Source organism: Piliocolobus tephrosceles, chromosome 15 (assembly GCF_002776525.5).
Source record: "Piliocolobus tephrosceles isolate RC106 chromosome 15, ASM277652v3, whole genome shotgun sequence".
Classification (NCBI taxonomy): Eukaryota; Metazoa; Chordata; class Mammalia; order Primates; family Cercopithecidae; genus Piliocolobus; species Piliocolobus tephrosceles.
Window position 1 is genome coordinate 102,601,203 of NC_045448.1, and position 16,657 is coordinate 102,617,859.

Consider the following 16,657-nt stretch of genomic DNA (forward strand, 5'->3'; position numbering starts at 1 on the left):
CCTTGTTCATTCTGTGAAGGAGTGACTTGCATCAATGGTTGATCTATTTCATTTTCCTTAGGCCTTTCATGCCTATCTAGAAAAATGACCCACTGAGTTTAGAGTTTAGTGCACAGATTTTTATCAATCCAATCACGAGAAAAGGCAGGGAAGAGAAAGGATGAGTGACCAGAGACAGTGACTTAACTACAATAAAACCAAAATAGTTTTGGAATAGAAACCTATGAAAATGTCAAGTATCAGTCTTTATTACTGAATGCAAACTAGAAAACTATGCACAAGGCTGTTTGTAGTTACGGTTCTACCATTCTCAAGTGCAAATAATTTCTTTCTCTCCGTCTCCCTTTACCAATTCGTTACCAATTCTCTGTCTCCCTTTACAAAGTGGTCAACAAAAACATGTCTGATTTTCCTCTGGATGTTTTAAGGATTAAATGAGAGATGATGATAACAGGATTTTTAAAGTATAAAATAATTTCTTGGATTTTGTTGTAAAATAGACCTATGACTATTTCCACGGCCTGCAATCTAACTTTCCACCATCTACTGCCAACCACTCTGTTCAATGGTAGCCAAAAGGTCTGAAGGACATATAAAATCAGCATGATAAATACATGCAGTCTCAGACACAGCTCCACTTTCACAAATGCTGCCTTTCCCCAAGTTCTCCATACCTACTGACGTAGGCATCTCTCCCCATTGTAGAACTACATCCTTAGTGATCCTTCCATATGTGTTTACATAAACCCCCTCATCTTCATAGCACACCAAAAGCTCCATTCCATCTGTATTGGGGAGGATGATGATTGCATGGGGTTTGATGCTACACTGGATCTAGAGAACAGGAACAAAGTACAGGGAAGAATGTCTGTGGTTATTTCCAGCCCTGTGAAAGTGCTCAGTAAGAGTCTTGGTGAATGCACTGGTACCATATCCCTGGTGATAAATACAGCAATTAGATAACATTTTAGAATACTCATGCAATATATATCCCCAAGTCTGCTTTTTCCCAGTAATATACTCTACTGACTCACATCTCCTGAGGCCCATGAAACATATTTGGATGCTGGGCTCCAATTGAGAACCACTCCCAACCCAGGGATGTTCTGGCCTGCCAGCAACTGCCCCAAATCCATCCCATGTTAGTCAAAGCAAGGCTAAGAGGTTTTCACAAGGGCTCCACAGAGCCAGGAAGGTGGATTTCCACTTGTCTAAGAGCATGGAGCTACTGAAAATTGCTTATCATTTAAATACTCACCCCCACACCAAGGGGAAATGAAGAATCCCTGCTTGTGTTAGTTCACTAAGCAGAGTAAAGAAAAAAGTCAAAACAAAATGAAGCCAGTCAACCAACCATAGAGTGTGGGTTCTTTCTTACGTGTGTTGGTAGATAAATGTCATAGACTGATCCGGAATCCACATCAACAGCATGGAATCCAGCACAGGATCCATAGATCACTTTCAACCTCTGGCCTTCCTCAACAGTGAGATCCACCAGTAATGGCTTATGTACCAATTCTCCAAATGACTGCAAAGAAGCCATAAGAGAGAAATGAGAAGATGAAGGAGAACTTACTTTTAACAGATCAAACTAGAGAAGACCCAACATACTCAGTTATTCAATTACTGAGCCACACTGGCAACAACCGTAAGGCAACAATACTCTACAAAATTAGTCTTTATTATGTTTTTGCCTGTTAATTAGCATCTGGAAGACACTTCTTCCAGAAGTTATGTTCCAAATCTCCCTATCCAGACCAAGATTTCTGCTCTGTCACTTACTGTGCTGTTGGCTGCCTTGATCAGAAAAGCATGCACAGTAAAATAGCGAGGACTTTCCTAAGCATACTACTCAACTATTCAAATGCACAGGAGAGTGACAGGAGCTGTAGGAGTCACACACTGAAAACTGTATCACTATTACCATACTAATCTCTATTTGAACTATAAAGATCTCTAATTTTCTGACTAGACTAAAATGGTGAAAAGACTGTACGTGCTACAATAGCTTGGATTGTGCTGGTGGTCCCCGTTTTTCGTCGACATCACTACCCACAGTTCACGAGACTAGGATAATGAAACAGCAGCTTTAAATCAGGTAATATGTATAAAACCAACTAGTACGGTACCTGGTATATAAAGAATATCAAGGTCAGATCTCAGAAGATAATATAACTGTATAACCAATTATCTTTACTCAGTAACACTTGGATTTATTTTTTAAGCAAATATTGTAGCTCCATTTATCCTGCTTCACTGGGAAATCAAGCACTAGGCAATCCAAAAATATAAGTTTTCCAAATAAATGAAACTTACCCCTTCAATAAAATAAAATAAAAAAACTATTCTAACAAGCCAATCACCACGCAATGTGAGGTATATTTGTAAATTCCATGAGTATTTTTGTGAACTCACAAATGAAAACAGTCCTAATTTTAACACTAAGTACTCAATCATTTACTTTCCTAAAACTGTATACATGCAAAATGGCAAAAACATCTTAATTTATACATGAGTTCAGATGTTATACCTGAGTTTTTTATTCAAACAAATGGAATCATATGAAATATTTTAACGTTTTTCACTTACTATATAATGTTCTTTGTCATTAGAATTTCTGTAATTTAATTTTTAATTAGTATTTTATGAACAGATATACCTTAAAACTGCCCATCAGACACAGTTTTGTTATCAAAAACACATCTAAATCTTTATACGCATCCATGACTCAGGTGAAGGCCTTTTTTTTTTTTTTTTTTTTTTTTGAGACGGAGTCTTGCTCTGTCGCCCAGGCTGGAGTGCAGTGGCCGGATCTCAGCTCACTGCAAGCTCCGCCTCCCGGGTTCACGCCATTCTCCTGCCTCAGCCTCCCGAGTAGCTGGGACTATAGGCGCCCGCCACCTCGCCCAGCTAGTTTTTGTATTTTTAGTAGAGACGGGGTTTCACTGTGTTAGCCAGGACGGTCTCGATCTCCTGACCTCGTGATCCGCCCGTCTCGGCCTCCCAAAGTGCTGGGATTACAGGCTTGAGCCACCGCACCTGGCCTGAAGGTCACCTTTTTAACTGGAGGGTGGAAGTGCTGTTCTCTTTTCCTCTGTTACCACATTGCCACATCAATTAAAGTGTCTACCCAACATTTATCTCTCTCTCCTTCTCACTCTGTGGGCTTAGAAAGCAGATTAACTAAGTTTATTACATTACATTACATTAGAAATGGTTTCTTATGATAAAGTTATATGCTATATTAGCACATAGCTTTTATATTAGCAATTTTAACAGTTCAGACTTTTTAAACGTATTCCCTGACTCTTGGTTGCAGCTTGCATGGCCAATACTATTTTTAAATTCACTTGATGTTGTTACTTACCTTAAAGGCCATAAATTTGTGATATGGCTTTGGTGCCCACGCATAGACTTCCACAGAACTCTTCAAAGCAATCACCAGAAATTTGATTCTTTCATATTTTACTGAAAAACAGTAAATAAAAAAGCAAGAGAAGCACAGTCAGTATCAACATAGCCCTCTAAACTGTTTTAGTTGTCTTCTACAAACTTTATAAATATGCCTTCTATTTATTCATCCAAACAAACAGGGGAAAAATTCAGAGACAGATCACACCTCATAGTTTCCTTTTCCAACTCTTTAATGTAGTTTGACAACATCAATGAGTACTTTCACTAATGATCCCCATCTTCTTATGAGATTCCAAGATATTTTATAATCAAGGACAATGCCAGGTATACCACCCTAAAGTCTTCAAGGGCTCAGTATCACTCCAAATGAATAACAACATGATTAATCAGCCAAGAGACTTCTGAAACATACAGAGAGACCGAGGTACTCCTTACAACTTTCTCTAGTCCTGCATGCGGCTCACACAGACTGAGGAAGAAAAAAGGCTTATACTAAAATATTCAGGAGTCTTGGATTCTACCAACAGAAGTATCTGTGCACAAGTCCAAGTATCACTAAGACCATTTCCTGATCTACAGAAGGAGAAAAACTGCCTCCTTCCCATAGCTATTTTGGTGCCCTTACTGCCAGGCACCTCTGACAAAACAGGTACTCCCAGCGGTCCCTGAGTACATGTGACTTACTAATGCAGATCCGTGATTTCTTTACAAGCTGACATCACACCACTACTTGATTCCTTCTTTGCGCACGAAAGAGAACTTGTTAACTGATAACTCTCCTTGTCAAACTCTACATATTACCACTGTTTAAATACATCAATAAACGAACATTAAGACACAAAGGTTTCTAAGAGTTTGACAAAACCAGTACTGTTTCTTAGACATCTGCGATGACAGAAATTCTCTGAATCTGTACTGCTAATATGATAACCACTACACACATGGGGCTATTGGACATCAGAATGTACTAATGATATTGAGGAGCTAAATTGTAAGGTTTACTTAATTTTTATTAATTTAATATACATTTAAATAGCTCCCTGTTCTTGGTGGCAACCATAATGACAACGAATGAATGATATTATCCACACTTATTTCCTGAAAATACTTATGATTCATTCTGTACGAGTGACAGGCGAAAAGACTACTGTTTCGTTCTGGGGAGAAGCCCAACAGACTTTTAACACATCTGCCTCTTGCTCCCCCTGTAGGATAATCTATTCATGTACATTTCATCTGTTACGAGCTGTTTCATTACATTTAGCCTTACATGATTTTAGTTATACCTCAACACATAAAAATACTTTCCATAAACACAGAAAATCCTAATCCTAAAATCTATCCTAAGCAGATAGTTCTACTTTCCCGTATCATCAGAATAGTTTGACATACTGAGGCAGCTCCCACAATCACCATTAACCAATGAGCTGAGGGGTGCAGACAGACTACACGAAAAGGCAACGCCAAACATGACAACATCCCCCGGAACAGAGGAACTGATGATGTACAGATTTTCATAAACACAGAAAAAAGAAAACACGCAAGCAGAAACATTCAATAGGTCCATAACATTAATCAGTTTTAGGTATACAGAAAAACTTCCTGTTTAAATTCTGTTAAGAATATCACATCTTTCCCGTAAAACTTTAATTTAGCTAAGGTCCATTTTTTCTCCCGTATGTCTAACATTTGTCCCAGTATTTTGGTTTTTTCCTATGTAAAAAAAAAAAAAAAAAATTGTTTTGATTAGCTGGGCATGGTGGCAGGTGCCTGCAATCCCAACTACTCAGCAGGCTGAGGCAGGAGAATTGCTTGAACCCGGGAGGTGGAAGTTGCAGTGAGCTGAGATCGCACCATTGCACTCCAGACTGGGCAACAAGAGCAAAACTCCATCTCAAAAAAAAAAAAAAAAAAAAAAAAGTTTTGGTTTTGTTCCTGTGAGATTTTACTTCATGAGAATCACTGCTTCATGCCAAGGAGAAAAAAACAATACAATTGCCATAAAACACTGACTGGCCAGCTGGGCTCACTTACTAGTGAGGAGCACAGTAACTGTGCACAGGCACTTAACTCAAAATGGCAGGCCATAAGCCCTGGAGTCAAACTCTCAAACACTCTTATCAGTGCCTGCCAAGGACCTTCAGACATCTAAGTGGAGAATAAGCCTGGCATGTAAAAAAGGACTCAAGTCAGCTGGCTTCCACTGGCAAAATTTCCTTAAAGAGGGTACCGTGAACCACATCTTACAGAGGACAAGAATGTGGACTGTCAAAGAGGAGGAGTGGAAAGACTCTCACAAGATGAACAGTGTAGGGGAGACTGAGGGTGGAGTGAGTTGCAGGGATGGACTCTGTTATGCATATAGGTGCACAGAGGGAATAAGACAATGTCTAGATGAGACTTCAAGATTAGAATGTGCCTTGGAAACAGAACACCAGAAATGATCCACGTATTTCAGAAACAAGTCTATTACTACAAAATTCAAAAAAACCCATGAAAATTTAAAGTTTAAAATTCAAACTGAACTCAAATTAAACAAACAAAATATGACGCTTCTAGAACTTACCAACTTTATAATGTACACATCCTTCCAAATCCCCTACGGTTGTCCATCCCTGCTTCTTCTCAACTTCTGGATCATTGTGAAGTATTTTATTTCTTAACCAGGACAAATAGTAGACACGTAACTTATCCTTTTTGCCTAGCAAAACAAATATAAATATTTTACATGCATATTCAGAAGTAGGTCTCATCATTAATAACAATAGTAACCAAAAGAAACTTCTACAAAGAGTAAATATCATTTCCTCCAAGAAAACCCCTTTGTATCAAAGTTTTACTAGAAACTCAATTCAAGTTGCTCAGATGGACTTTTGAATCCCTACAGAATTATCACTGGGTACAGGCCTGGGCTAGAGGGAAAGTTTTTAAAAAATAATAAATTCACACTTACGTAGACAGGTAGTATCAATAAACTACAAAGTAATACAAATATCTGCATAATACAACCAATAAAGCTTATAAGATGCTTTCACATGTACTATGCCATCTGATTCTCAAAACCCTCTAGAGTAGCTACTATCTCCCATTTGACAGATGAGCACAAGGGTTAAATCAATCACTTAATGCCAGCACTTAAACCTAGTGAAAGGTGAGTCACAAGTTGGAGATGTGTACCACAGAAACAGCTGACAAGGGAGCCATATCCAGAATATGTAAAGAACTCTTACAAATCAAATAGAACAGGAGATAACCCAACAGAAAAACTGGACTTGCCACTGTAACCGGAACTTCGCAAAAGAAGTGATCTCAGAGACCACAAAAAGATGCTCGTTCTCAACAGTAATAACGTGTTAAAACAATAATGAGATGATTTCATACACCTAGTGGAATGTCTAGAATTTAAAAGACTGACAATATCAAAGGTAGGCAAGGTGTGGAACAACTAGAAACTTCAGAAACTAGTGTTGTAAACTGTTAGAACTGCTTTTGTAAGTTTGGCATTATCTATTAAAATAGGACATGTGCGTATCTTACATATGATCTGGTAATCACTCTCCTAATGTAAATGTATGTGTATGCCCCTAAGTACACCAACAGGAATGTTCACAGCAGCATGGTTCCTAATAGCCCCAAACAGGAAACATTAATGTCTGAATGGATAGTAAAATGAGTAGATACATTGTGGTGTAGTCATCTAAAGAAACAAAGAGAAACTACAGCTACAAGCAACAGCAACAAAAACGATGGTGGGCAAAGCCAGCCACACACTCACATCAACAAGCTAAGAAGAAAAATCATATGATCATATCAACAGATGCAGAAAAACATTTAACAAAACCCAACACCTACTCATAATAAAAACTTTCAGGAAAATAGGAATAGAGGGGGAACTGCCTCAATTTGATAAGAAACATCTACCATAAAACCTTACTGCTAATGCCATACACAATGGCAAGAAACTAGATGCTTTACTTATAAGATAGAGAACAAGGTAAAGATTTTCCTTCTCATAACTCCTAGTAAATGTTATATTGGGTGTCCCAGCTAACGCAATTAGGAAAAAAAGGGAAATAAAAGGTACAAGGACTGGGAAGGAAGAAATAAAACTGTCTTTCTTCACAGAAGACATGATTGTCTACATAGAAAATCCTGAAGAACCAAAAAAAAAAAAAAAAAAAAAATCCAAAACCAACCAACCAACCAAAAACCCTGCTGGAACTAACAAGCAATTATAGCAAGAATTATAGCAAGGTTGCAGGATACAAGCCTAATAAAATAAAAAGGTTGGTCACTTTCCCGTATTTCCTGTTTACCAGCAACAAATCACTAGAATTTGAAATTAAGACTACAACACCATTTATACTAGTACTTAAAAAAACAAAATGGGTACAATAAATCTAATAAAATTAGTCCTTTGCTGGTTTTATTTAAGGAAAACTGCAAATTCTGATGAAATCAAAGAAGAACTAAATAAATGGAGAGAGATTTCCATCTTAATGGATAGAAGATTCAATATTGTCAAGACATCAGTTCTTCCCAACTTGATCCACAGAGTCAATGCAATTCTAATCAAAATCCCAAGTTATTATGTATGTATCAATAAGCTGACTCTAGAGGCAAAAGACCCAACACAGTCAACACAACATTTAAAAAGAACAAAGTTGAAAGACTGACAGTACCTGACTTCAAGATTTACTATAAATCTACAGTAATCAACACAGTGTGGTTATTAGCACCAAAAGAGAAAAATGCATAAATGGGAAAAAAAAAAAATAGAGCCCAGAAATAGAACTATATGCCAGGAGCGGTGGCTCATGCCTGTAATCCCAGTACTTTGTGGGGCAGAGGTGGGCGGATCATGAGGTCAGGAGTTCGAGACCATCCTGACCAACATGGTGAAACCCCATCTCTACTAAAAATACAAAAATTAGCCAGGCGTGGTGGCACATGCCTGTAATCCCAGCTACTTGGGAGGCTGAGGCAGAAGATTCGCTTGAACCTGGGAGGTGGAGGTTGTGGTGAACCGAGATCTCGCCAATGCACTCCAGCCTGGATGACAGATCAAGACTCCATCTCAGAAAAAAAAAGAAAGAAAGAAACAGAACTATACAAATATAGTAGTAATCTTTGACAAAGGAGTATAAGCAATTCAATGGAGAAAGGCTGGTCTTTTTAACGAATGCTGCTGCAACAACTAGATACCCACATGCAGAAGAAAACACTACTACACAAACTTTGAAACTTTCGCAAAAATCACTTCAAAATGGATCGTGGACCTACATGTGAAATACAAAGCTATAAAGCAGATTCTAGAAGGTAACAGAAGAAAATCCAAGGGACTCTGAATTTGGCAATGACTTTTTAGACATAATACCAGAAGCACAATTCATGAAAGAAAAAGCTAGTAAGCTGGACTTCACTAAAATTAAAAACTTCACTTCTGTAGAAGACATCTTTTCACAGCATGAACAAGCAAGCCACAAACGGGCAGAAAGTATCTGCAAAACACATACCTGACAAGAGACTTAAATCCAAAATAAAACTCAACAATAAGAGAGCAACAATCCAATTACAAAATGGATTAAAGATAGAAGAAATACCTCACCAGAAGATATACATAGGAGATGTACCATACATCACTAGGAAATTGCAAATTAAAGTGAGATACGCCTATTAATTCCTACACCTCTTCAGAATGGCTAAACTGCAAAATACTGAAAAAACGTTTAGAAAAAGTCTCCAAAAAAAAAAAAAGAGAAACAGCCGTCACTAGAACTCATACTGTTTTGTCATTATATAAAATTAGTTCAATGAAGGCAAAATCAACCTAACGTGTTCAAAGTCTGGACAGTGCTTGCCTCTGGGGGCAGTCCCTGGGTGGCTTCACAGGGCAGTTTTGGGGTGCTGGCAATGTTCCGTGTCTTCAGCAGGGTGGGGCTATCTGGATGGATTGTGTGTGTCACAGCTCATTGAGCTGTATGCTTATCTGTACTTTCTGTGTATGTCATACTTCAGTATAATCCTTTTAACTTTTGGGGAATTGTTTGCAGGAAAATATTCAATATATATTAAGAGAAGAAAAAGACCACATAGTTTTACAGATAATGTTTTGTTTCCATCCTGTGAGATATATTTACAGAAAAGAGGAGAGGGAAATACAAAATGTTAACAAGAGTTAGCTCTGAGATTGGGGTGACATTTTGTTTTAGTCTTCCTAAGTGTTTTCTATTTTTGAAGCTTCCTACAATTGACATGTACTACATTTATGATTGTGAAAACCATTAAAAGCTAATAAGAAAGGAAAAAAAACTAGAAAAGTAGAACAAAAAAATGATTACTGGTATCAGCTGATCATAATTGTTAACTTTTTTTTTTTTTGAGACAGGATCTCACTCTGTCACTCAGGCTGGAGTGCAGTGGTGCTATCACAGCTCACTGCAGCCTCAACATCCCAGGCAAAAGCAATCCTCCTGCTCTGGCCTCTCAAATTGCTGGGATTACAGGCATACAATGCCGCACCTGGTCTCAGCTGATTACTGATCCCCGTGAACTGTCTAGTTTCACTGGATCACTAAACGCAGATTTGTTTTCTCCAACTTAAATAACTACCAGCCATCAGCACTCTAGTTTTAAATGGCTGTTTCCTCATTTAAGTATAAATAGTGAAATTTTTGCATTTCAAGAAACTCCTTTACTTAACAACCAAAAGCATATATGAGAAATAAAATAACTACAAGCAAATATGTTACATAACAAGCTTGTACTAACAAGCAGATAATTAAATCAAAATTATTGGTGGTATCATAAGTGATTATAATATCGTAAGTGACTGTAAGTGGTGGTATACAAGACCCATTTAAAGTCTTGTAATTTTGCATACCATTTGACCAAGCAATAACACTAATTATTAGGAAATTATAATCTATGCCACATGGTATGTGCCTAAAGGTTAAGTAAGCTACCAGGATATCTGTGAAAAATGTTCACATGAGGGGGAAAAAAAGGGAATATACCTAAAGGGCAACAAGAGAAGATAAGTAAATACATTTTAATATATCTATGCAAGGAAATATCCTGTGGTCATATAAAATGGAGGCCATGGAAGGATGTTCAATGGCATGGAGAAAGCAGACTACATGTTTGGGACAATCAGGCCTGGATGGGATACACCCCAACTTGAGGACAGAGGTTGCCATGGACAGGCAGATGGGGGAGGAACAGGGATGCTGACCGTATGTACAACAGTATACTGCAACGACTGTTCAAACCAGCGAGTTATAGTTAGTACGTGGGTGCCATTATTCCTATTATCCCCGTATGTTTGAAATATTGTATAACCATTTTTATGCAGATTTTTTCCCTTAAGTGTATAGTGTGATGTATGCTTAAAAGACTGGAAGTTAAAAACTTACAAAAGTTAAAAGATATGATCTCTGGATGATTTTACTTTTTATTTCTCCTAGTGGTTTTCCTGTAGTAGTTTATATTATACAAGTTATACTAAGAAAAATGCTCTTCTTAAAAAGAGACGTAATTGGCCTGGCGCGATGGCTTGCGCCTGTAATCCCAGCATTTTGGGAGGCCAAGGCTGGTGGATCACGAGGTCAGGAGATCGAGACCATCCTGGCTAACAAGGTGAAACCCAGTGTCTACTAAAAATACAAAAAATTAGCTGGGCGTGGTGGCAGCGCCTGTAGTCCCAGCTACTCGGGATGCTGAGGCAGGAGAATGGCATGAAGCTCCCAGAAGGTGGAGCTTGCTGAGTGGAGATCATGCCAATGCACTCCAGCCTGGGCAACAGAGTAAGACTCTGTCTCAAAATAAATAAATAAAAATAAAAATAAAAGAGAGACATAACTGTGTTAATTCACATAATAAAAACCGTAATACAATACTTTTACAATAATGGCAAAGAATACTTCCTTTTGCATGTACCAAAATTAGCCAGGTGTGGTGGCGCTCGCCTATAGTCCCAGCTACTCAGGAGGCTGAGACAGGAGAAATGCTTGAACCCAGTGAGCCGAGATCACGCCACTGCACTCCAGCCGGGCAACAGAGCGAGACTCTGTCTCAAAAAAAAACACAAAAAAAAAGTCTGGTGGAAAGGAGTGGCCAGAGACCTACATATTGGATAAGGCAAATGAAATCTAACAAGCAACTGGGCAGAGAGGGCAGTGAGAGATGCCAGTGAGAAAGCACACATTCGTATGCTTCTCAAGACTGCTTTTGGAGGAGCCACAGATCAAATGTGCGTGTGTGTGTTGCATCTGAATACATCTTCAGCTCACGCTATTGTCAAGCCTCGATGCAGCTGTATCTTATTTAACCAGTACATCAGAGAATGAACTAACTGAAGTTTAGTGTGTAAAGCTACAATACTGTTAAGATTGTTTAGTGTGTAAAGCTACAATATTGTAAAACAATCTTGTAAAGCTACAAGATTGTTAACAATAGTGTTAAGATGGTGTCACATATTCTGCTTTACAAAACAAATACTCACCAGATATTGTCACCAAGACATTCAAGCCCTCAAGTACGTCCATTTGTTGAAATCGTCTTCGGTTAATCAGAGGATAGACCTTCCCTTGGCCACTTCTGTCCAGCAGCATCAGGCCACTCTCTGTACCCACTAGCAAATTCACTCCTGTTTCAGGGACACAGAAAGGCCTCAATTTTATGCTATGCTTGGCAAACCTCCAGGTTGTATAGAAAGGATAACATCATCTATTTGGAAAAAAAGTGCAGCTTCCTTAATTCACCCAGAAGAAGAAATCTTTAAAATAGAGGTTAAATAGTTAAAGTAAATAATCCTGTAACACATCACCATGTAGCAATGATGCTGACATATTTAAACATAAGAAAGGATAAGGGAAAGAAAAAGAAACTCTTATCCCATCAATTTCCTTAATAATCCATTAGTTTCTAATTCTTCCTCAGTTCCTCGAGAATGTTATATGCTGATTATTTCCTGTCTTTACAGATTCTATGTCTAATTAGCCACATCACACATTTGAACAAACCTTCACCTGATACCATGATCTCTTTGTGCTTCCTTATCTTTCATTGGCAAATCTCTGGAATGGGCCACATACAGCCCTCAAATCCTTAACAGCTTAAGATTTGGCTTCCATCACTCACGTTTAACCTTTTCTTAAAGATTACTTTCCACCATCATCAAGAAACAGCTGCACTCAGTTCTCCTGTCCCTCCATTTCTTACGACTATCAAAATATTGTGATCTCCCCAAGTGACTCACCCTATTTCTCTAACCTTGTACTGTCACAGTCTCCACACTCTACTGCTGTGATGTGACATCTCCTTCCTTGTTTCCACACCTGCCCTCTGCTTCTTCGGTGGAGACATTTCCACTGCTGTCCATCTGGTGACACACACACACCTGTGTGTGAGCGTGCCTCAAAACTAGTGACTCCTAATTCCACGCTGCTACTTTGCCTCCTGCTTTCCACCCACTGCAGATCTCTACTGAAACTAGCCTCATGACTTTTGCCATTTCTATCAACAGCTCCCAAGCTGCTCTGCAAAACTAGCTACCCACTAGAGCCAGAGAACACCTCATCTCTGTGCCTACTTTTCCCTTTCCTCTGCTCTCACAATTGTTCAGGCTTTGGCAACCTTGGAAGTGATGGATAGAAACCTTAATTAAAGTTGTTAAAGGAGCTTCTCTCCACTTTCTCATGATGTACAGCCAATCAATCCTAATCTTGCTAAATACTCAAGTTATGACTACCTTCAAAAACTGCACATTCCATGTAGAAATTGTCCCAAAGGCCTTGGGCTGGCATCTAAGACTGATTACCGCTTGACCAAAGCACTTCTCCCTCTTGATCATTCATGTATTTCTCCAAATGCTCTTGTTCCTTGATCTAGAACCTTCACTGTCAGAATCACCTTTGTAACATGGAGCACAGACGACCTTACGTTCCTAGGGAATTGGATACATATATGTATGTGCTGATTTCCTCAGTCACAAACTCATCAAGACAAGGAATAAAGTATTTGTGTAGAGGGAGTGAGGGGGAAGAGTATCATGGCACATACACGTATGCCCACACCCTATTTCCAGATAATTTGAAATAAATAATTGTGACGGCACTGAGAGAACAACCCTCCTAGAGCTGTCTCTCAGTTCGTGCCTGGTCCTCATCGAGTTGACCGAGTTGGGATTATCCCAACACTCGGAGGAGAGTATCTACCCAAGCAATGCTTGTGGGGATACTGATTTAATGCTTAGAGATTAAAAAAAAAAAAAAAATGCTGTACAATTTAAGAAAAATATTTAAATATGTAATACGCGATTTTCATACAATTTTACTTTTGAGGTTGGCCATTCTGCCCTGACTCTATCCGTGTCAAGGTGGAACTTATTTGAATATTATGCTTAGTGTTTTCCCTGCATATATCTAGGCAAGTTGATCTAAAACAGCTTAGAAATTATTGGCAGAAAAGACAGATATTCATTGATAGAACTGCTGCCAGACAGATACCATTTCAAAGGTTCTATTTTACACAATATTTTGTTACTTTCCTGGTCAATTTTCAGTATCAAGTAGATTTTTTAAAACTCCTGTGTCAAGAATCTGATAATAACTACACAAAATATGAGACTTGTGAAGAAATACTATTTGCATTTCTAAAAAAAAACATATAAACATCAACCTCAAGATTTTACAGTGAGAAGGAATGAGGGAGTAACAAGATAAGCTGAAGACACTTTTTAAAACACAAAAGCTGAAGGTATTGTGGCACTTACATTCTATCATCTACTTCTCCATGATATATTTCCACGTTGTATAATTGTACAGCTGTATAATTTTATAAAGTACTGAATGCTCATAGTCAAAAGAATACAGTCACTGTAAAGTCCTTGGAAATTACGAGCATGAAAAATGAAAAATGCTGGGTTGCCTGTTGCAATAAGTTTTTATAAATATACTTCTCCAACATTTCCACTGCTAGATATGATTGAATTTTATAGTGATAACAGTCAACTTCAGGGTTCAGGGGTACAATGTACGCTACTGAGTATAACGTGCACTATTTTCACCACTATACAATATATCCATGTAACAAAACTACTACTAAAAATTTATTCAATAAAAATAAAATGGAGATTAATCATTCCGATATTTGACAGTTAAAATGAGTCAAGCATATACGTGTGCCACACCAGTCTGCACATGACAGGAGATGGGCATCACACAAGTCTTCCATCCTGTCTATCCACAAACTATTCAAAGCAGTACTCCTCTAAAAGACCAGCCACTGCTCAGAATAAAAATGAAAGTGTTAAGAGTAGTGGCTAGACACCTACCCCATAAGGCAGCACACAGAATTTCAGAGTTAAACCTCTTCTTGTATTTACGAATCTCTGGGGTATCACTCTGTGGCCTAGTGTTGGTAGGATTCACATTGACCACTGAGCCTTTCCGGGTAGGATCTTGCCTTATGGCTTCCGGTCTTATCCCATCACAGGAAAATCCCACTGAAACACAATACATTTGAAATCATTTTCTGTACACACACACACCATGCCTGCCTCCCTCCCCCAATACACTTCAAGTAAATATTCATGTGGTATAACCAACACTTTGTCAAAGAGAAGAAATCTGTAAGCAATATATATGGAAAAAGGAAATGGACTCTGCAGAGCATTGCAAATAAGGCAATCCAACTGGGATGGGAAGTTTCTGTACCTGAGGTCTGTGCCTGTGAACAACCAGCTACACCTAAGCCACCCAAAAGAGCAACTCAAAGATAAAGTCCCATTTGTCACTGCTTTCTTGTCGCTACTGTACTTACCCACAGAAGTCACTGTTGTTCCACTAGATGGAGAAATCTGTAGTAATCTGGGGTCTATAAAAGGTGTAAAGGAGGAGGAAGATTTGTGTTTCTGGAGTGTGCTACTAGCGGACTGAGTCTGCAATGTAAATTTCAACGTTATTAATACAACTGGCATTTTAAAAATGAACATTAAAAATACACATTTCAATTCACTTCTACGTTGCACTAACTATATCCCAATACTTTGTTCTATTTCTCTTGTATCATTACCCCAAAAAATGCTCTGCAGGGAGCTTCCACATGGCATAGCAACCCTCAGGGCAGGCTGCTTTACCTGGAACCACTGCAGGAGCCATATCTCTACCAGAGACATTGCTCATTTACAAAGCGGTGCTGCAAGCTACCAATGAAATCTATACTTCCTGTGCCTAGCTTTAAAACAAATTAAGTAAATACTTAGAATGAAACTCCTAAAGGAGGTCTGAAATGTCTATCTCAATTCACCAATTTCTGAATTTATTCTCCTACCCAAAAGAGTCCAAATAATCTATGCTGGAATATTGGCAATTATTAATAATTCTAGTTATTTTAAATTGAGCCTCTTGCCAGAAAGCTACAGAAGCTTTGGCTACTGTTGTTTTAGGTGCATCACCATTAAACCCATACCAAATGGGGACTCATTAGTGAAAGTGTAAATGACAAAAGAAGGCACATCCTTTTGATCTTTTAGGAGCACTAGTGTTTTGGTTAATAATGTAACTTAAGACAAAAAAACACAAAGAAAGTGAAACAAATTGTTAAGTGGAAATGTAATGACAATTAAAAACAAAACAAACAGAAAAATAAATTTGCCGGTTTAGTGAGTTAAGGGTTATAGTAAAATACTGCACATTAGAGCGAAATGGAGCAAAGTTTAAAATATAAATATAAGGAGGAATGTGAGTGTAGGTGGGAAATAGATCTCAGGGGAAAAAAGGAACATGTCTGATCAAGTGCTTTTGTCCTGTACCATTGAACCCTCCACGGACACCGAGAGTCACCATGTCCTAGAGCCCATACCCTCCCCGAAGCTTCCCACCTGAACATCTGTCCCCTGGCAGCTTCCCTCCCTGTGCCATGAGTCAGTGGCCAGTCCAGTCGATGCCAAGCCTGTCTAGGAAGCAGCTGACTTGCCCCTGCTCCTCAGGAGGAAGGATTTTTCTGATTCTTTCTAACCTCCCTCAACTGGTAGATAAAGGCACTGAAACCAAATCTTCTGTGGAATCAAATCACTTGTTTAATTCAATACGGGTGCTCAAGTGAGCTACGTCACTACACCTGGAGTATAACCCTGTTCAAAGAGCAAAGAATCACCCAGACTGAGCTAACACCCAGACTGAGCACCACAACCAAGCCTTCAAAGGAGCACACAGATTTCCCACACAAAATTTTAAATTAA

At 38.6% G+C, this 16,657-nt stretch overlaps 1 protein-coding gene across 26 annotated transcripts in view; it reads right to left on the bottom strand.

Annotated features, from left to right (window-relative positions):
• Positions 1-16,657, bottom strand: part of MAP4K4 (mitogen-activated protein kinase kinase kinase kinase 4) — a 192,588-nt gene that overhangs the window by 6,063 nt on the left and 169,868 nt on the right. For 16 of the 26 annotated variants that reach the window (XM_023211368.1, XM_023211364.1, XM_026456411.1 and 13 more), the window contains 7 exons: positions 15,238-15,355; positions 14,750-14,920; positions 11,918-12,061; positions 5,981-6,115; positions 3,368-3,468; positions 1,355-1,528; positions 675-834 (listed from right to left, as the gene is read on the bottom strand). In XM_023211368.1, the coding sequence (XP_023067136.1) occupies positions 675-834; positions 1,355-1,528; positions 3,368-3,468; positions 5,981-6,115; positions 11,918-12,061; positions 14,750-14,920; positions 15,238-15,355 (1,003 nt within the window). The remainder of the gene's footprint in view (positions 1-674; positions 835-1,354; positions 1,529-3,367; positions 3,469-5,980; positions 6,116-11,917; positions 12,062-14,749; positions 14,921-15,237; positions 15,356-16,657) is intronic. The other 10 variants (XM_023211369.1, XM_023211366.1, XM_023211354.1 and 7 more) reach the window with 1 other exon arrangement.